This window comes from Rhynchophorus ferrugineus, unplaced genomic scaffold (genome assembly GCF_030347505.1).
Source record: "Rhynchophorus ferrugineus isolate W39M unplaced genomic scaffold, kcgeb_rfMv2 rfM4, whole genome shotgun sequence".
In the NCBI taxonomy this organism is placed as follows: Eukaryota; Metazoa; Arthropoda; class Insecta; order Coleoptera; family Curculionidae; genus Rhynchophorus; species Rhynchophorus ferrugineus.
Genome location: NW_027472583.1, coordinates 27,575,149 through 27,598,435, shown reverse-complemented (window position 1 = coordinate 27,598,435; position 23,287 = coordinate 27,575,149). Strand labels below are relative to the sequence as shown.

Genomic DNA, 23,287 nt, shown 5'->3' with positions numbered 1-23,287 from the left:
GGTTAGAATGGTTGCAGCTGATCGTCAATAGTGGAGAGATTTAGTGAAATCATCCACCACCAATTGCAGCGTGTTGATTGAGGAGTTCTAAAGGAAACAATTTTACTTACTGAAAAATAAATCGTATGGCTTATAAAATACTTAAAATATTTGCTATACCCAATATTCTTTAGGCTATTTTTTAAATTAATTACATGTTAAATTAGATATGCTTATATAATTTTAATATACAAATTAATTTATTGCATATTTTAATACATATTTTCCTTTTCGATAGGTTAAGGGAAATGATCAGTGAATATACACATATTATGTATTTCATTTAATTTATCGATATAGACTTTAATGAAAATCTTACTATAACATCATTTGGGTCCATCCCATCATCTGGTCAGTCTGAAATGTAAAGAATAAACCTTCCTGTTCAAAAACTTCAAATAGCAAATTGTTCACTATTAAAAACCGTTTCTGTGCTAGAGCAGAATCCTTTGGAAAATAATTTTATTTGAACCTTCACATCCTGGAAGACAATACTCTTATTATAATTTTGTATTAATAAATAATATTTACCTTAAATGCTATAAAAATAACGTCATAGCAACAAATTTCCCTAAAATTATACCAAAATATTACCATTGCTATACTAGTACAACTAAAAGTAATTATTTCCAAAAATAGAAAAATACAAATATAACCTAGGATATTTTACAATATTTCAAAATCAAAAAAAGAAAGGCAATCTGTCATCTTTTTACCTCTGGCCCTCTACTGATTCAAACACGCAAAAATGGTTACGGGTGTGCCTATTAAAGTTCCAATTCTATATTTCTGTTTTCTGGACTCTTGTCATTGACTCAGCGATTATATACTCAGCTAGCGTTATGCGTACGTCGAGCACACATATTTCCACGCCTCGAAATAATGAAATAAACCAAGACTGAAGGCAATTGAGTGATAGATAACACAACGATAACAGATTGGATTCCATAAATTACTATGGCTGGCATATTTAAAAATAGCAGTTATAACTTTTAGAAGAACAGTTTTTTTTTTCAGAAAACAACGAAGTAAATTTTTTTCCAATTATTCACTCGATAGGAAACATATTTTTATTAATATATTATTACTAGTCATTATCGGCCAACTTACAATTTGTCTCTACATAACTAGATACTTATCTAGGAAGATCACGGGCCCTTACTAAGTCTGTAATAAAATAATATAAAGATTAGTAGCCCTACAGTGTTTTTACCATTCAAAACACTTCACTACACAGCTACACAAGATCACACATTTTTTTAAATAACTTAAAGTCTCCTTTTTATCAACAAATGTTTATCTGGACTAGATCTGCAGTTTAACGTGTGTTCCAAACCACGATCCTCGGTATTAAGCCTACTGACTAGCCAGTGACCAACTTAGAAAACATACCAAAAGACACCCAGTCTGACTGGGATGGTTATTTCTTGACAGATTTTGCTCTGTTGCCTAAAGACATTTACAAATGCGATGTAAATTACAATCACAAACATAATTCAATCAGACCCACGACTATCACATCAGTAAGAGGACCGTCCTGTCGCCTTGGTCACTGTGCCAACAAAGCCGGCAATCACACAACTTGATTCTCTTGACTCTATGCTCTAGTTCAGTGTTATCCAAGAGTTGCACCACCAATCTTTTCTTGTGTATTTCAGCGAATCTTTTAATTTCCTTTATGACAGTTGAAATTCAAAGACCACAGTAAAAGTAATTGTCCATATAATATCTGAGGAAACATGTAATAGATAATAGAATGAAAAAACTTTCACGAAAACTTCAAAAGCATTTCTCTAGTTTTCAAACATTTTCTATCATATGAACCTCATCCGGACAATTACAAACACAAACAAATAATTTTATTTATATTGATATTTGATTTATCTATCAATGATTGATAGATAAATAGTTGAAATAAAAATTATAAAATGCTAACAACAAAATTAATTTAAAATGCCTGGATTAAATACTAGTATAAAAAACATTAAATTATCTTTCATCGTCTTATAAAATGTTTACCATACAAATAGCTATTATCAGTTAATCTCACTGAGTTTAGGTTTAGTAATGAGTCTTATAAATCTCAAATTCAATGACCTCTCCCTCCCCATATATTTAGAAATTTATTTACACTGAATCCATTAATTCAAATTTCCCGCTTCTTTGTTTCTAATTTTAATTAGGCCCCTGTAAAGCAGAGCCTTATTGCCCAATTTTAAAGTTGGATCGTTTGTAAGCATTTCGGCCATTTATTTCCGTTAAAATAAATTATATTAACTGAAATTATGTTCGTCGTTGAAGTAATTTCTTAATACGTTCTTAAATTGACAATATAAAAAACATAACATTATAAGGACTGTAAATTAATTTTAAGAGTTTATAAACTAAGAGTATTATCTCATTTTATTCATGTAGCTGCTCGTCCAAGCCATATTTTATACCTTTAAAGAACATTTTGTCGCGTTTCTATTTTTATATTTTTTTTTACAATACTCATTTAAAATCTAAAATAATGTAACATTTTTTTATTAATACATTATTACTAGTCGTAGGTGAATCTAGTATAGTTTATATTTACAATAACTTGGCACTTGGTACCTGATCATTCTTATAGTATCTGGGTGTATCTACTCTTTGGACTTTATTCTGAATAAGTTGTATTTTATTTATATTGCTTTTCACATTGGTTTCACAATTTGCTTGTACAACACTGACTTATTATATACTGATAATTGGGATCTTTTCCGAGACATCTAATATTGTTGCATTGATTTGCTTTCGTTAACAATATATGTCTGAATACAGACATTTATATAGTCGCTTGCCTATTGTTAATTACCAATTGTAGTCATAGTGATATTTTCCATTTATACTATATCAAATATATAAATCAAGTGGAGAATTGACCGCAATACATTTTCTTGTGAGGCACATGCTTTAGTTTTTATTTTAGAGTAGGCTTCGTCTTGCTTCACCCTAAATATTCTGGCTGAAAAATAAGAGTTTAAAAATTCAGTGTCGTAAAACATTGTTGACCACTTTTACTATATCTATGAACATAGATGAGCAGACTATTTTATCTTCCTAGACTTTCACCAATAACGTCTGTAATTTTATTCACCTCGACAATTGTGTTTGTTTGAATGTTTGTTTTATAAAACGAACTGTTTTGTTCTGTCTATAATTTGTTTTAATGTTTTCAACATAACCTTTCAAATATAATTCGTATAAACTAAGTTCCATTTCGTTTTAAGTATAATCTTATCAAATATAATCAATCTCGCACAATTTAGCAGGATTTTATTATTTTTAGTTTAAGGTTGAAATATCATGCCTTCCACTGATCGACAACTTTTCTTGAGACCTAATCGTTTTGCAGCTTTACCCTTCAAGTGCAATGTGTTAACTGTAAACTTTCAATGCAACGTTACTCTATTTTTTGATATCCTCTTTGTAAAACAATTTGATGTTTTTGTCAATCATCAAGGTGTCAGTTTCGGCGATCAATTTTTCGTTTGAGCCAAAATTCTCTCGCTTAAATAACCAGTAGTCACCAGTCAAAGCTTTCAATTCATCGGCCTGTAACAGGTTTGGTATATTTTGGAAAAACAAGCCATTATTTTTTAATATGAAGACGATTTTTCTTTGTTTCATCTATCGTCACACACCAGCATAATTATTATTTATATTTTGCTTGTAGAGCTACAAACGCTCGGAATTTTGACATAACCAACAATTATTTTGTGAATTTCTGTGTCTTCCAAAACAAATTATGATCAGACCGCTCAAAATCATCAGACCGTATCCATACTAATTGTTTTCCTTACTATACAATCTCCATGTTTGATCAATATTTATCCCAATCAATAAACAACAATACTTAATGAACATTTTAATCCATTTTTTGGACAATACTGACACTGATTAAATTAGGGGTTTATTGAATTATAGCTGCCTAATCAGTGGATATAATAGCTCTACACTATTGATTAAATATTTGCCCGATGGAGGTCATCAACCGATTTGATCCACAACCCTCTTAATAGATTACTTTTATTAAACTCCCCTTAAACTTTAAGCACTTCGTCTCAAAAAACAAAAGAGATTCGTATAAATTAAAGAATTGATAAAAATTGTTCCTTAAAGAATTACTTTTACATTTAAATCAAATACAATACCCAATTTATCTGAAGTTTTGCACAAACACTCTCTAAAACTGTTCTTTCTTGAAGCCATTATAAATCTTTTACCAAAATAGACCGTTGAAGGATGTCCCGAGGCCCTCTGTTTATATATTTAAATTTTATTTCTGCGCCAGTCCATTAATTCAGATTCCGTGCTTCTCTGCTCCTAATTTTAATTAAATCTCGTATTTATTCTATAACAGGAAAAAAACCATTTAGAACTTATCAAACTTAAAACATCCGAAAAGTTTCTTCTCCGGTGTTACGTTCATTACAAGATCTGTATCTCTCTTGTTTTTTTTTTCTATGTTCAGATTACACAGTTGCTATTTAATTGATTCTAATACTAGAAGCATCTATAAAGTAAGTGGAATAATGCCTATGTAATTAAAAATGACTGTCTGATAACATTTACTATGTAAATCTGTTTCTTTTATACACTTGGTATTAGTTATTTTTATAAATATTTTCCAAGTGTATCGTTCTGGTAACAGATTTCCTAGACATATTATGCACTGTTATGATTTAATACGAAATTCTATTCTACTGACATTAAACTCACAACTTTACAAGTTAAATTCCACCAAAGTAACAGCGTTATAGATTCATAATGTTTTGATTTTCTTTATTACTTACATCTTACATTAGATCTGCTTAGTCATAATAATCTCAAATTTAATCTACAAATTAATTTATTACTACTGTTCTGCTGTACTTTCATTAAAGCACAAGCAAGGTGAGTACTTAAGTTAAGTAATCTATCTACTTAAGTTAAATTTAAGAATAAACTTATAGACTACACAAGTTTGTGTGGTTTGGTTCGCTTCAATTTTCTGATCTCCTGCGTGTTATCCTGTAGCTGTATTGCTACCACGTGGTTAAGCAACCTTATTTCATGTTTTAACGCGAAATTTGGATCACTTCGTATATCCATTTGATTTCGAGGTCATCGTGCAGCTCTTCATTGGTTATGTAGCGATAAACATTAGTAGTTTACAGTAGAATTGTGTTTTAGGTGCGTTGGATTACTAGTTGGTTTAATGTTTTAGTGCAACCCTATATTTACACCTCATAGGTCCAAATTGACTTTATGATTGACTGATAAACCAATCCCTTTGATTTTAGATCAACTTAAGAGTATCTTCCGACTAACCAGTACAATTGCTGACTTTGAATCTAATTTGCTCCATTTTTTGTCTAACATGATGTTTTCAATTTAACCTACCATAGGGATGTCCTCCGAGGTATTTGACTGATCCTGCTTGAGGAATCGGGCATCCGTCAAGTGATAATAATAAGGTTTTTGTCATTTCGCCGCAACGAAAAAATAACATGGACAAATTTGAAGCTATTAAGCTGTATTTTTCAGTCTGTATTCCATTTGTGGATTTTGTTGATGGCTACTTGTACTTTTTCTACATCCTTAAACACAGATACATCTTTTGCCATGATAACTGTGATTTTCTTAAATGTCGACTTTTGAGCCTAACAACGTAAATTTGCGGCACACAATAGTTTTCCTGTTTCATCAAAAGAAAAAAAACTAAAAATCATTGTTTGCAGAAGATGTGGAATTGCAAGAGTTATCAGATGCAGACACTCAGAAACAATTGGCATTAAAGTTAAATATAGGCCGAATCGCAATTTGTCGATTACAAGCGTTGAGAAAAAATCCTAAAAATAGGAAAGTAGGTGCGATATGAATTGAGTGACAAGCAGTTATAAAATCGAAAAATAATCAGTGGAATACTGCTTCAGAGGTTTGAAAGGAAGTAATTTCTGCATCAAATAGTAACGGGTTATTAAAAAAGGATTTATTTTAAATTAAGAAAACCTGGTTATCACTTGGCAGAGCCGGGCTATCTACTACATAGCCCAATTGCTTTGACCATTGGAGAAACAGTTAGATCGTTACCGACACCAAATCATCGATGTAAACTATGCATTGATTGAAAAACGTCCAAAACATACCAAAAAAGTTTTTCAGAATAATAATGCGCCATCTCATACAGCAAAACCAGTCAAAAAAGTGTTGAAATCACTTAGATGGTAAGTTTTATTGCACCTGTCGAAGTCTCCTTTCTTGGTACATCTAACTACCACCTCCTTGCATAGATGGGGTACGTGCTAGCAGAACACCACTTTGACATCTATAATTTGTCTGGGAGTTGAGTAAAATGTACAGGATCAAATAGTCAATACTATAATAAATAAATATTAGCTATACATTGTAAAAATTCATTGTAAAAGGCCAGAAATTGAAGCATACGTAAAAAATAGATCAGCAATGTCCATGGTTAACCTTATGCGATGTATAAGATCAACGTTACTAGTAATGGCATTCTTGACATAGGTGATATTTATAAAGAAAAAATAAATATTACCATTCACTCATTAAAAAAAGTCTATGTTCGAACAAATCTATGTTCGATGAACAATACAAAGTTGCTATGGCCAAGGACCCTTCATATAAATAAAATTCATGAGATGTAGCGACACAATACTCAAAAATTTGCTACAGTCAAAATCGTAATAATATAGTTTCGATGTATAACTTTCATATTTCGATGGTTTGTTGTGATTACAAGAAATTCCAAAGAAATCAGGAGTTCACATAAGTATATTATGAAGTATATTAGTAAATAATGAACTACTGATGGTAAATAAACCATCAATATTTTAAATAGGTTGCAAATGAATTACGTACAGAGAAAGAAAGAGCATTCTTTGACCACGAAAACATGACTCTATTGAAGATGGCGAAAGAGAATTTTATATACAATGATATAGCCTAGATGAAGACTGTAGGTGAATCAGACAAACAATCGAAAATATCAAAGAGATTTTCAGAAAATAGAACATATTAAAATTTTCTTACTATTGTCGGTTAACATTCGTCAACAGAATGATCACAAGAACTGCCCGGTGCGAAATTCTTAAAGCAGCTACAGCACCACATATAATTTCTACAGCTGTTTATGAATTTGTTTTATTCTTACATATTACGACAATGTAAAACAAACTACTCGATATTAATTTTTCTCCTATTTTAAAAAACTTCAGACATAAACGTATTCATCAAAAAATAATATGTATGCTTTTATTATTTAAATATAAATATTATTTTACTATAAAAACACTGACTTTTTACAATAGCTTTTGATATAAAGTTTATTTATATAGCATATAATTAATATTTTGTAAAATAATAATAACGTCAAGAAAATACACCAGAAACAACTTAGTCTTTTATTATAATAAAATCATAACAAGAAAAGTATATTTTTCATTTTTATCCAGATCTAAAAATATTTCCGTCGGTTATCGATCGATTTCTCCACCTTTCATACTATAAGTTTATTTTAATGGCAGCGGCTAGTCGTTTAAATCTGTGAATGGAAGAAAAACAGGACCGAAGTTTCCAGCGATTAAAACTGCCACCGATGGCACATTTCAATGTGAGAAAGCCAGCGAAATATATATTGAAATAATACGGCACAAAATAAGTTTCTAAATACGTACACGTAGAATTTTCAAAACTCTTAGAGTTCGTTGAAATCGAGCAATAAGGATTTCGATTAAACGGAGTTTAATTAAAATGGTAACAAAGAAGACGGGAATTTAATTTTAGAAACTAGGCGGAAGTACTAAACAGCCTATTTTTACAGTTGCGTATTTGCAATTGAAAGAAATATACTGAATACTGAATGAATAGGTTAAAATTTTATGAGAGTTGCAAAAACAAAATCGAAAGTTACAATTATAAAATTATATTATTTTCTACTATATATAATACAATACAAAAATTTAATTAAAGATTCAAACAAATTTATTATTATACAATGAACTTGCCTTAAATTACCAGGTGTACCGTAAAGTCATTACCGATTTTTTCGAAAAAAAAATCTAAAATATTGGCCTATATGATACATGGATACTATACTTCTTATCCATCTTTCAAACAATTTATGGATTTAATCTCAAAAAATGTGTTTGTCCTTCGAGTAAACCCATTCTGGAGCCATTTTCTAACTTCCTCGAATTTGACGAAGTACTGCTCTTCAAGTGCTTGTTCCATTGATGCGAAAAGTTGGATAGTACGACGGGTGCTTTCAAGGCTTCTTGGCTGGTTTTGCTTTATAAAGCGGCATGTTATCGTGCTGTAAAATCACTTTACCGGATACTGGACGTTTTTCGATCAATGCATAGTTCAAAGTGAGCATTTGTTGTCGGCAGTGATCACTGTTACCTCAATAAATCTTGCAATTTCACACCTTCGAACTTTTTCGGTGTAGCAGAACGATCTTTGTCTTGCGTATCGAAATCACCACTTTTGAATTTCTAAAACCACGACTCACGTGTTTTTCAGATTAGAGCATGCTCACAATTCTTTTGATCAAATAAGAAAGGTATTGATGCGGCAATATTGCAATTTTTCGATGTCACAAACATCCATGACGCATTACTAAAAAACTTTGAATAAACTATATGCCATCTCTTATAAAACATTACGAATTGATCCAGCATCTAATAATCTCGATTATTAATAGCAGCAATTAATGTAAATAATACCCAAATCCATTATGCAACCTCCAAAGTAAAGGAATAAATACGTTTTCGAACGCAATTGTAAAAACATTTTCAGTTCTCACCTAATTTCAATAATGTCTTAAGTTCACCCATAGTTTTTAAATTGGGCCTCGTCCAGAACTGACGGTTAAATCGTTGGAAAATAGGAAATATATCTCTGGAATAAAAGTTTATTGAGTTGCGTGTAAGACATCTTTCGATTCGGATAAAAATGTAAAAAATAACAAACTCTGTTTCGTCCGATTTCACGATAAACAGTCATTGAAAAGATTTTATATGCAATTCACTGAAACGCGGACTATTATTGTAAATTTCATTTAAATATTTGGGTTTTTTTTATTTCATCAATAGGTGAAAATTGATGGGATAGTGCTTTAAGTTGAAAGTATTTTTTTACGAATGAAAACTTTCCTCTTTCAAACTTCAAAAAATTGAAATAAATCCGGCGTTTATTTAAATAAAAAGTAGAATACTATAAACACTGTTGTGTTTAATCGTTTATTTTTATAAATCTAATATCATTTTACTTTATTTCGGTTTATATTAAGGTGATCGGTGATCGGTGATCTACGGTGATCAAATTAGAAAAATTTGAAATAAAATCCAAACGGGTTATTTATTTTTCGTAATAAATAACTCCAAGATACTGTGCAACATTTTTGCCAGTCTTCAAGGTAATTGAAGTAAATTTCTAAATTCTTTAAAGCCATTTTATATAAGGTAATTGTAGAGTGATATAAATTGAATTTTTACAAAAAAAAAACGAGAAATATGCAAATTTTATCTCAATAAGACGATTAGAATTAACAATAAACACTATTTCCACATCTGATTTATTTTCTCACTGTATGTATACCGTAGACTCGATATTGTAGATGGGAGATTGTTTAACTAATGCACGTGAGGCAGCAGAAATTAATCAGCAGCAACTAATTATGCTAAAAAATGGGATGCAGTGAAAATTCGAATGAAAAGGAGCTGTAGAAATTTCACGATGTAGTAGTTAACAAGTTTGTAGATCGGTATAAATTGATAATCGAAATATTACTTGAATGATTAACATAAGTTCTATTTTGTGATGTAAATTGAAATGATTTTATAACAAGACTCTTTGGTTGTTACTAGGTTTGAGGCATTTTAAAGACTTACTTCCGTTTTTCATTGGTTGTATATAATTTATGTAAAACAGATAAATATCGCTATTAAGCAGACATCGGGACGATCTAGGCAATAAGGAGCTTTAACGATTTTTGGGTTATGTTTCAGGTTATTTTACTGATGATAAATTATCTAGCTGGCAGTTATAATACGGTTTCCTGAAATCTACTTGAGTACGAAAATATTGGGTTTTACCTTCAAGGTGTTAAATATCACAGTTATTTAAAACTTTTTTATACATATTGCATTATAACAGGTGCGGCAAAAGCCCCGCTACTACATCCAAATTTTGTTATGGATAAATATACGCCACAAGAACGAGCATAAATAGTGAAAATATTTATTGAAAATAATCATTCCATTATTGCCACTCAGTGGAAATTGCGTCAAAAATATCTTAATCGTCCAGTGCCTCACAAAACCACAATTTATCGTTTACATGCGAATTATCGACAGTACAGTACGACAGCAGGCAGGCCTCGTTATGGAAGACCACGGATGTCTCGTAATGCTGAAAATGAGGCTCTGGTGGTTCACTGTTACACATTTCTGGACGCAGTTTAAGGCGAATTTTGAAAACTGATTTGAAAATGTTCCCGTACAAAATTCAATTAGTCCAAATATTGCTACCGAGATATCCTAATCAACGAGTTGAGTACAGTAATGCAATCCTAAGGCTGTCTGGTGAAATTGAAGAATTTTTGTTTAAATTGATAATGAGCGATGAAGCCTTCTTCATGTGGTTTCACTGAGATGGGGCCACAACACACACAGCAGCCAGATCTCCGGATTTAACAGCACCACACTTTTTCTTATGGGGTTTTTTAAAATCAAAAGTTTATGTGAATAAGCCCCAAAGGGTTCAACATCTTAATGACAATATTCGTCACGAAATTGAAGAAATTTAGCCTCAGATGTTGCAGGATCTCATGAAAAATGCGTTAAAAAGATCCGAAAGTTGCATAGCGAATCGCGGTCACCATTTAGCCAATATAAATTTTCAATCATAACGAAAAAAAATGTAAAAGCCAAATAAATTTTTAATGAAAATTAAACTTATTTATCTCTTCTTTGAGCAATGTTATAAGCAATCAAAATGGTAGCGGGACTTTTGCTCCACGTTGCCTAACAACAATCCCTGTTATTATGGACGTTCCTTATTATATTTTTAAAATAACATTGCATAACGCTTTTCAGTATGTATATTCCCTCTGTAATTGCGAAAATTTTACAAACACACAATTTAAGGCATAATTATCCCTAACTATACATAAAGCCGCAATGCAAAAACTTAACATATTTATTTAACTATACTTCTTCATTCGATTAAAATGGTTTATCATTCATGAATATTTGATTTAATTTCATTTTGAGTTCAGAAAACCTCAAAGTCAGACTGTTAGACTTAGCTGACAATGTATTAACACAAATTTTGCAACAATGTATAGTTTTACTTATGTTCGCTATGGTTTTTTGAAGTGTAGATGACCGCCTAGATGAAATATCTTTTCTCGTCTATAAACTAATACCGTCCAATAAGTCTTACAATTAATTGTCTTTAAGCTTTCTTGGTTCACGTTCTTTGCCATTAATATTAAAATAGCCAGATTTTCCGACCATTATAAGTTAATAAAAGTTTAAACAAACAAAACTAATTAATTATATAAAAAAGAACATTGTCCATACATTATTCGGTCCAAATTCTGTGAACTTCTCCGGTCTTACCCTGGCCGCAAGCACATATATACCGTGGGCTCCAAATATCACAGCGGGCTTGGCAGTGCATTTGTGGTGGACAACCGGGCATTCCGTTTCAAGCTCTAAACGCTGTTCAGTATTGACCGCTGAACTCTTCGTGATATTCAAAGCATTATCGTACATCTCAACACAAACCTTCAAAGAATGGCTAATCCTGACGGGCTCCCGAAATGCTCTCAATGGTTTCCTAAAACAGAAGTTCAACCATCCCCTGGTCACCGACTCATCTGAATCTATCTGAATTACTCTATCTGAATGGGATCAGGACAAGTTTACTGTGGATCCCTTCTCACGTAGGTATACCAGGAAATGAGCGCGCGGATAGTGCGGCTAAATCGACAGCCTCATCTCCCCTCACCGTCACGGATGTTTGCATCCATACCGACCTTATACCATTCGTATCTTGTTTTACGAATAGCGAGGTACAACGTCGTTGGGCCCATGAGGCCAACCACAACAGGCTGTTTGAGGATAAAGCTGATTTTTCCCCCTCTTCGCGTTCCTTCCCTTCGTCCCCATGCCGTAGCTTTGAATCGACTGAGGTTGGGCCACTGTCGTTTCTCGCATGGTCACTTGAGACTTCGAGGCCTCCTGCTCACTATGAGTTTTGTTACCGTGCCCCTACCACATATTGAACGACTCTCCACGGCTCACCCAGATTAGAACTAAGTATGGGCTGCAAAATTTTAAAAATATCTTAATAGGAGAAAATACCGAAATACCTCGGATTTCTACTAGAGAATGATTTTCTCCATAGAATCTAGCCTATGCTAAGTTAAGAGTTACTGATCCAATAACCATTACCACTTCAGTATGGGTGCTGATCTGTACTGTTTGGATTGAGCTTCTGCTTCGTTATGGTTGTGTTTGTAGCCCTGTGTTTGTATTTATTTTAAAATCGTATATACACTATTTATTCTTTTAAACCTGTTATTAAAATGAAATTTATTGTCATTAAAGTTATTTTTAAAAAATTATGCCGAAAATGCACTTTTAAATATTCCATAATTAGCGTCTGTATATCGAATAACTCAATAATTTTAAATTATGATCTGTTATTTTGTGTGAAGTAACGACAAAACCATCGAATTTAATAGTTAGATTGAGTTATTTACATTGATTGTTCGCATATTCACCAATAGATATCGCTAATTAATATATAGGTAAGGACCTAATATAATTTGTTTTTGTTTCATACCATTAAAAAGAAACATTTGTCAGTCAATAATATCCTTATTTTTAATTTCAGAGAACTCTTCGAACTCCCATAAGAATGGGGAATCGTCAAAAGAAGCTCCACTAACTACCAAACCGACAAGTCCATGCACAACGATGACCTTAATGCGTACAGATTCCAAAAATCGCACATCGAAAGTGGTAGTAATCGAGACAGCAACGAAGAAGCCAAGCGGTATCTACCAGTTCATCGAGGAGAAACAGAGAATCAGCCTTTCAAAGGAAAGACGAGCTGCCAGAACTCTCGGAATCATAATGGGAGTTTTCGTAGTGTGCTGGTTGCCGTTCTTCCTCATGTACGTCATCGTGCCATTCTGTCCCTCATGTTGCCCATCGAGAAGGTTGACCAACTTCATCACCTGGCTGGGTTACGTAAACTCAGTGCTCAATCCCATTATATATACGATATTCAACATGGATTTTCGAAGAGCGTTCAGGAAACTTTTAAAATTCCCCAACAGTTAAAGTTGAGTTTGGTTAAGATTAATATTTATTATATATTGACCGTTACAAACTGTGATTGCATTAGTCTTATGTTGTAAGTATTTTTTATACCGTCGTTTCGTTTTTTTTCCTTTTCATCAACCAACTTCATAGTTTTGAATATAGTTCACTTTTCCCTTTGGTAGGGTTATCTAGAATCTAGTCCCTATTCCAGTAAAACTTTCTTAAGCTGTTATATAGTATATTTACCAAATAATGTACAAGAAATTACCAAAAGTTATTAATTAATTAAATTAGGCAAAAAATAACTAAAGAAAAAAACGTGAGCACCAAGAATACTGTTAATATATCGTATAATCCAACAAATCACGCCAGGGAATCGTGTTCACGAAAAACCATACGGCGAAAACTTTTGGTAATTTCAAGCGCTGATTTGGTGTTGTTTACGCGAAAATCCGTCAGCAACTAAATGTATTAATCCCGTTTTTGTTTAAGACTGATGTAGATAAAAGAAGAATCAAACAAAAACCATTTTAAAAACTTAAATTAGATATCAAAATGTTTGTATATATTATTAGGAATACTCTGTATATTTGCAAAAGGCTGTTAGATATTCACGCACGATCTATCTCAGAACAACTGATGAGCCCACGTTATCTGACATAGATCCAGCGACAAAATCAAAATATATCGGTTAGAGTTACACGTTTACATCAAATCAGTGTAACCCTAACCTATTTTTCAAAAAAAAAACGGCTTTGACTTGTTTTCAGATTTTTAGGCATAGAACTGTTGCGTTAGTAGGATAAAGGGTTCTGGAAATTGTTTAGAACTACTTCATGTGCATTTTGGATCAAATAATAAGGGTATTTAAGGTTTAATAATAATATTATCGATATATATTACGAACGTAAGATCAAAACTATGAACGATGTAGATATAAACAAAGCGTTAAGGATTTTTCGCTTGACATATTGTACCTTTTTTATTTTTCTCGATATAGTACAACGTGGATACGAGAAAAGATCGAGAGAATTAGTGTTTTTAAGAATGTGACATATTAAATAAGTTTAAAACAAATAGATTTGTTTAACGAATACCAATGCTGTGTACTTTACCTGTTACCAAAAAAAAATCTTGATTAAAATAAATATTTTATTGTTTATTATCTGCTTTTTATTTCAATAGTCAGACTGGAGAGCAAAACGCGGATACATCATCCAATATCGATCCAGTGTTACCCAACCTAACTACTAGTGTGACCGTTTTGTTTGTTTTATCTTTTATAAGTTCCTAAAGCGTTCATCCAATTGTAATGAATATTTTAAGTGGATTGTATACTGAGTCTACTTCAAACAGTTTTTTGATAACCATCATATTTATTATCACATCATCTAATATATAAAAATGGGTATTTGCTTTGTTGAAACTGTTTTCTTCGTCTTTTATCTGCGTGGAAGCGCGAAGGTTCCTACTAGAGGTATTTATTTGGTGCTTGCATGTATTTTGGTCAGCGATATCTAATGGTATTATCGGTAAGTAACAATGTAACCATCTGTTAAACACTCTAACCTAACTATTAAATTCGACGATTTTGATATTTCTTTAAAAAAAATACCTATATATATTATTGAGTTGTTCGGTGAATATAAACGGTAATCATGGAACACTGAACATCAATCAATATTCATTATTAGGTAACCCGTCAAATACTCAAACACAGAATCCTATGGCGATGCTGTTCCGTCATATCCCATATAATGGGGAAAAGATCCAAGAGGACGGAAAAATGGGGTTCCACACGAATTCATCGAAAATGCATTTTCAAACTCTTTCAAAATCGCAGTTCAAAAGAAAAGTTTTCTATGGTAACTGACGATGAAAAGTGGAACTACTACAATAAACCCAAACGCAAGCCATGGGCTACTTTCTTACTGTGCATGTGGTAGATATTTATCGTAGCTAAAAGAAACTTATCAAGAAAGACAACTGATGTTGTTGTAAGGTTATCAAAGCTTCACTGAAAGTACTCAAAGTCTAAAAATATATTATTAGAATTTGCAAACATTCATGCTTTAAAAAACACTCCCAATCCGTGAATGCAAAGGCATCCCAGTTCAAGTTCCCAAAGGTCGACAGAAATGCCTAACTAACATAGGCGAACGAAGCTACAGGTGATACTTACAAATAACTTAATTACAACAGTAAGCTGTCCTACAATGAGGCGCCACTTCTTTCCGTTAAAATAAAGTAGTTTTAAACTAAATTAAAAGTTCTTATTTTTAAAAAATACGCTTTCATTATTTAAGTTTCTGTTGATGAAGAAAATCGGCACTATATTACAACATACAGAACAAACAACAAACAAATACATACATTGATTAGTTGAACTACCATCACATCCCATGTGCAATAACCCTAAGCAATGATACCAATCAAATAAATACAATACCAAATTGTATAGAGTTGATCAGTATCATAGAGGAAGTCAGTTTCAGTAAGAACGTTTCTGTAGACTATCCAAATATAGCTACATTCAATACAGATCAAGAGATGATAAACAGAATCTGATCTGTGGAAACAACTCCCAACTAGAAGGGCCTTTTATGTTCATTAGATGACCATGAGAGAACCGATAATGAACCACTCTAAGTCGATTAACTGCAACAACATGAATTCTCAGAGATAGTACAAGTAGGTTAGAAAATACATGAGACTTAGTCAAAATGAATGTGTTGTCCATGAGGTTTGAGTAGTAGTATTTGGTTTTTGTGATCGATTCTATAATGTTACCGATGAGATCTGCGCACCGAACCGATTTATGTATGAGGGACTGTCAGGAGGCAGCCTGTTTAGCTAGAGCATCAGCATGCTCGCTACCCGATCTTTGTGAGAAGGTTTTTATGCTAAGAAAGCTTTGAAACTTAAGACAGAGAATGAAAAACAGTTGGAAATTAAGAGATTTCAGGTTGAAACTACTTATACATTAGGAAACACTGAATTCTATTTAATGAGTCAATTATTATTGTTAAAAAGATCTTAGTCAAGCAAGGTCGTTAAATTTGGAGCCATATAACATAAGGTTATGATCAGGATAGTTGACGAGCAGCTCAAGCAGTTTGTATTTAAGCAATAATGTATAGATGCACACCTTAAAAACTGGTAGAAAGTTTGGAGCCACAGTGAACAGGATTTTAAGATGCTGGGTGCCACTGCTAGTTAAAAATTACTAGCTTTATAAGCAGGAATATTTTTTGATAAATCCCTCTCAGAGATCCATCAACGATCGAATAATCAAAAGAAAAGTAAAACTACTAATCTAATAACATCCTATCGTAGCGAACACCAAATTTATTGAACTAACTCATATTAATTTAAAGAAAAAAAAAACGGAAATAAAGAGATGAAAAAATAAGAAATACATTTGCGCTGCATTGTGCCCTAAATGCGAAACGTCAGAAGCAAAATCCAATGAATTTTGATTAAACCCCGCCAGGAAACGTATGTCTTTCCGGGCGATATTAAATAATAAATTCCGAAAAAGACCCGAGATGAACCGCGTCACGATACGGAGAGAGCGATTCCGCGTCTGCATACGGTATCGGTAACTTCGCATTTATTGAAATTTACGAGCCAATAAGCCCGGAGATCAACATCACGCTGTCTCGTAAATAATCTGTAAGTAATAATCATAGGATATATATATATATATATATATATATATATATATATATATATATGTTTATGTATGTTATAAAATATATAAATAAAGTAAATACAAGTATATACATATGTTATATGTATGTTATAAAATATATAGTCTATTCAAAGTAGTGAACTCACATCATCTCAATTTATGACGTCAAAACGTTGACATTTTACGCATTTTATGAACAAAAATGTATTAAATTATAATTTATTTTACACAATAGTACATTTAATGCCTATATTATCGAAGGACTTAAACTACAGTTAATTAAACAGCTTTAATAATTTATAATTTAGAGTTATTTTATAATATTTATATTGAAATATTTTCTAAACCACCTAGTGGCTTAATCCACCTAATTATACATACAAGTAATGTATTTTATTTTTGTTAGAAAACATATTTACCTTTTTATGCTTAGTTATTATTTCCTTTGTGGCTGTTTTCTTGTTATAACATGCTGTTATCGCTGTATTTCTCTCTAGTCTCTTCTGTTACTACCTGTGTACCTTTACCTGGATAAAATTAGATTTAATCACTACATTATCCTTTTTGCACTTACCCTGTCTGCTAAACAGTTATTATTCATTATCTCAAACATCTTAACCAAATGCTTATATATAATTTTGACCAATTACATACATATCTACTCACATACATTTTTCACGCTCTACAATCCTATATCCTATATTAATTATATAGTCACCTTTAGTTGTTTCCACTCCGATTACCCTACCTTGGTATTGTCAGCATTGATTCATAATACCACATCCAGAAAGATCCATTCACTCACTGTCATATTCTGGCCAGTATTCAAGTGAAAAACTAAGGGTTAATTTACAATCTAACACTAGTTCACAATTCTACTATTTTTCTTCTTCTATATGTCTAATGAAGTTCATCCAAACGGAAGGGTGTTATTGTAAAATCCTTTCTACATATACCAATAATTCTTGCCTGTATATCTTTATTGACCTGCATGCCAAATGTAGTTATTACTTGCCACTTCCCATAACAATACGATTTGATTAAATACACAGTGATAGGGTGGAAGACGTTACACTCTCTAATTAGCAGTTTGAAATACTTCACTCTTTAGCATGGGATCTTTAAAACTTAATTTATGTTTTGCAAGCCAATCCTTAATTATATTATTTATTAATGTAATAGAGTAAAAAGAACGAAATTTTGATTGATAAATGGTAAAGCAATAGGTATCTTTTTTATTAACTTTTTCAATTTTGTAAATATCTCGATGTTTATTCAAGCCTTTTGAAAGTTAAAACTTCTTACTTGTCTCACTTGTTGCACGATTGAAAAACAAAAAACATTCATAAACACACATTCAAATTAAATAGAAATAAACCAATTATATTATGCAATTTTCAATCATATTGTAAAATTATATAACATATTTTAACAAAAAAGAGTTCAAAAAATAAATAAGCAACCCTCTTAAATTTTAAAAAATAATAGAACATAGATTTTTAACATAAAAAAAACATTTCAAATAAAATATGTACACAATAATCGTTGTAATAACTAAATAAAAATCAACAAAACCTTATTTAACCTATCTACTACGCGTATTTTATATTCTACTATATACAAACAATTTAACTTAACGCCTCCCTAAATCTATTTATGTATTTACAATATTATTTTAACTACTACCAACTGACTATTTTGAAGTCTCTGCCAAACACCAACAGTAGCATTAATTTAGATTAGTTTTGTTGGTAATTTAATTTTTTCTATACGTCACAAAATTATATGATCATTTTTGTAAATTTTGGGCCCAACACCGAAAGTGATGAATATTTGACAGCACAATGATCCAACACTTCTCTTAGCTGTCATATAATTTGGAAATGATGAAAAAGTGCGAAAGTCGGTGATTTGATCTCAGCCGCATCAACATTCTTCTTTGGTTACAGTAACAGACATGTTACCAGAAATATGACAAGAAATTGTAGAAAATGATGGAAAATATTTTATTTAAAGTATCAATTTTACCCATTAAACGCCTTTTTAAACACCTAATATTAAAAAGAAAATCAAATTATATCAATACTCAAACTGAATAACGAGAAATAAATCCCTAAAAAGCCATAAAACATCAGGTATTTTCAATTCCTCTCTAGCCACGTGGTCAACCACCTCGTCCATTCCCACCAATACACATTGTTTACCAACCTTTAATTCCAATTTCGATATTCCCATTCCAATGGCAAGGTAAATAAACGAACCCCCTCTTCCGATTTTCTTTTTCCAATAAAAAATGGGCCCTAACTAATCCAAGAGCGGAATATTAATGACGATGCCCTTTCGCAACGTCAGGGATGATTTATTAACTTTAAAACGTACCGTTTGGTTTTGTGATTGATATTTTGTATAGGACGGATTTTTGCCTTTAATTAAGATCGTCATGGAGATTGTATACAACCCCGCCCGCGAGTTTACCGGGCGCACGTGCACATCAAGGTTAAATTAGCGGGTCAGAGCGGCGTTATGTTAAGCGATGTTTTATTCCGGAGGATCTCGTGTATAAAAGGGCGTAACTTTTTGGGAACATTTTATGAATAATGGATGGTGTTTTTATCATTTCAGATGGATATGGGGAAAAGATATTATTAATATACGGACTTTAAAATTGCGTCTATTTTTATATTGTATCAAAGGACTAGCCGATGTTTTTACATACATGAGCTTTTATTATGTTAGGAGACATATCCATTTCATTTTTACGAATACACTTGGAAATGGAAAATAGGACTAGAACATGAGTACGGGAAAGTAAAAAAAAATCATAACGGGAACAATGGACGAATGTGTGTCCCTATTAAAACTGATTTAATTTTTATTGATTTTTTTGTCAGGTTCAAATTTATTTATTAAAATTCTCTTAGCATTCCACAATCTGCCCAGTGGGCAATAAGTATTTCATGAGAATTATGTTACATAACATGTTAATTGAAAAGTCTCCGGCGTGACACAAATATGGCGCTACTAGAATTAAATCCATATGTTTTTTTAGTTAGCCCTAGCCCTCAAAAGATGCGTGTATATATTTGACAGCTGTCAGATCATTAGTTTGTGAATTATAACATTTTGACTGAAGCAGCTTTTGTTATTTTGAAAAATATGGATAAAAAGGAATTTCGCATGCTGATAAAAAATTGCTTTTTGAAAGGAAAAAATAAAGTTGAAGCAAAAACTTGGCTTGATGCCGAGTTTCCGATCACTGGCCCACGAAAAATCAACCATCAAGAATTGGTATGCTGAGTTTAGATGTAGTGAAATGAGCACCGAAGACGGTGAACGCAGTGGACGCCCTAAAAAGGTTTGTTACCGACGAAAACATTTAAAAAATCCACAAAATGATTTTGAATGACTGTAAATTGAAATTCAATGAAATAGCAGACACTCAATAGCAATACACTCACGCAGCAATATTGGGGTATGAGGAAGCTCTGTGCAAAATGGGTGCCGGACCAGCTTGACCAAAAACAACGATTAGTTGATGATTCGGAGCAGTGTTTGAAGATGATCAAGCGTAATAAACCCGAGTTTTTGGGTCGAGGTGACAATGTATAAAACATGGCTCCATCATTTCACTCCGTAGTCCAATCGACAGTCATCCAAGTGGACTGCACACGATGAACCCACTCCAAAGCGTGGGAAAACGCAACAGTCGACTAGCAAGGTTATGGCGTCTGTATTTTGGGATGCGCATGGAATAATTTTCATTGACTACCTTAAAAAGGAAGGACCATCAACAGCGACTATTACATAACGTTATTGGACCGTCTGAAGAACGAAATCGCCGAAAAACGGCCGCATTTGTAGAATAAGAAAGTGCTGCTTCACCAAGACAATGCATCGTGTTACAAGTCAGTGAAAACGATAGCAAAAATCCATGAATTGGTCTTCGAATTGCTTCCTCATCCACCATATTCTCCATATCTGGACCCCAGCGACTATTTCCTGTTCTCAGATCTCAAAAGAATACTCGCTGAGAAGGAATGTTCGTCAAATGAAGAGGTGATCACCGAAACTGAGGCCTATTTTGAAGCAAAGGACAAATCGTACTACAAAAATGGTATCGTAAAGTTGGATGGTCGCTATAATCAGTATATCACCCTTGAAGGGAATTATGTTGAATAAAAAAAAAATTTTGCTAAAAAATGTGTTTTACTATGGTAGGCCGGAGAATTTTCAATTGACCTGTTAATCACATGTAAAAGATCGCTTCAATCAGTGATCTACTGTACAATATTATACCTAGCATTATACTTAATTTAATTAATATTCTATGTTATTCTAAAAACTATTTTATGTTTCTGTTAATCAGGTCGAATAGGCAGTAAACGTTTTAAAAAACCTACGCACTTCACTGACATCGCGCATATTTAATTATTTGGCATGTGCGTTCGAGTGCACTGACACTCTTCCATAGGCACTAGCACTTCGGATCACATCGTTAGGGCATCAATGATGGCACGTAGCACTTTATTTTGGAATATCTGAACGATAGCTATGTTGGATTTGCTAGTAGCACCCCACAGTTCGATACCATCCATATGGGCCTAAGAATTAACTTATACAGCATTATATTATTATCCAAAGATAATTTAGGCCCAAGTTCTTACGCTTTATTAGAACATATTTTTTCCAATTTAATCGTCGATCCAGATGCATATCCAGATATTTAACATTATCTGCTTGCGAAAGTTTATGTTTATTAAGATATAACGGAAGACAAGTGGTTCTAAGTACGGTAAACATCAGCTGAATAGATGTTGTCTAATTCGCTTTGATACGTCATGTTTTCAACCACAAATGAATTTTGTTGAGATGAAGTTTGAGGTTCCTTACAGCTGATATTGGATCTTAATATCGCCGTATCGTCAGCATATGTTACCACAGTAGTGGTGTTCAAGGTCGGGATGTCAGCTGTATACCGCAGATATAATAAAGGGTCAAGGATATGTTTTACAACAAAATAACATATCTCTCTGTGAGAGATGACTAGTAGATGAAAGTGCCAATGGAGCAGAAGATTTTTTTATATTACCTTGTAGTTCTCTATACCACACCTTATCAAAAGCCTAAGATAAATCGAAGAATGCGTGCAGAATTTTTCTTTAATTTAAATTTTTATTTATTTTTATTGATCTGTGAACTTACTCTCTTATTCGGTATTTGTTGCGGAAACCAAATTGATGCTCTGGAATAATATTTCTTTCTTCTGTGATTACTTTGAGCCTCTTGATGTATAGTTTCTCGAAAATCTTGAATATCACCGATAGCAGATATATAGAACGATAGGAGCAGACGTCTTCTGACTTTTTCCTTGGCTCGTTGCATCAGTTGACAGTAGGTTTTCTAACTATTCTTGTATTCCATGGTTTTGTTCACTATTATAGCTCTTTCAGTGCTTTTGTTGCCTTGTTGATTCTTTGTTTTCTTTTGTTATTGCTTGTTACCAGATTTTTCACAATTTCCTTTTTTCTACTATTTTCTGTTTAATTGTAGATTATACGAAATTAACTATTTGATAGTTGTTGCTACTGTTTCTGTATCTATAATAGTTGCGAGAAGCAAATTTAGTGATATTAAATTGTTCAGTTTTTCTCTAAACAATATCCAGTTAGTTTTCGTATTATACAAAGAAGACGGTTTAGTTTTCTTGATAATAATTAAATTAATTGTACTATCGACTGATCAGATGGTATATCGAAGGATGATTTATACATTTTGATATCAATATTTTTTGTGAAACAGAAATCTATAGTATCATATCTGACGGCCAATATGTTAAGTCACTAATGAAAATAACACATAGGCTGAAACACATAGATGGCACTAGTTTTATTGCATTCACCGTTTTTCGGTTAGTACTAACCTGCGAAAGAAAACTGTTAACATTTCGTGATATTTTACTCGTAAAGTTGTGAGTTATTGTAGTGAGCGGCACTACCTTTGTTATTTTCAAAACAATGGATCAAAAATAACTTCGTGTTTTAATTTTACACTGCTTTTTGATGGAAAAGAAACCGTTCAAGTGAAGCAATGGATTGAAAAGTATTATGTGGACTCCGCGCCATCAGAAACAACAATAAAACGTTGGTGTGCTGACTTCAAACATGGTCGTAAAGACACCGAT

At 32.4% G+C, this 23,287-nt stretch overlaps 2 protein-coding genes across 5 annotated transcripts in view; both read left to right on the top strand.

Annotated features, from left to right (window-relative positions):
* Oct-TyrR (Octopamine-Tyramine receptor) overlaps positions 1 to 14,574 on the top strand; it is a 145,626-nt gene extending 131,052 nt beyond the window's left edge. For all 4 annotated transcript variants that reach the window (XM_076401463.1, XM_076401467.1, XM_076401466.1 and 1 more), the window contains one exon: positions 12,979 to 14,574. In XM_076401463.1, coding sequence (XP_076257578.1) covers positions 12,979 to 13,430 — 452 coding nt within the window. In that variant the 3' untranslated portion in view covers positions 13,431 to 14,574. The remainder of the gene's footprint in view (positions 1 to 12,978) is intronic.
* On the top strand, positions 11,921 to 12,435 carry LOC143195690 (uncharacterized; the record flags this gene model as incomplete). The annotated part of the gene is made up of 1 exon (XM_076403086.1): positions 11,921 to 12,435. A coding segment is annotated over one exon (444 nt), but the record flags the coding sequence as incomplete, so codon positions are not given.
* Positions 14,575 to 23,287: the final 8,713 nt, after the last annotated feature.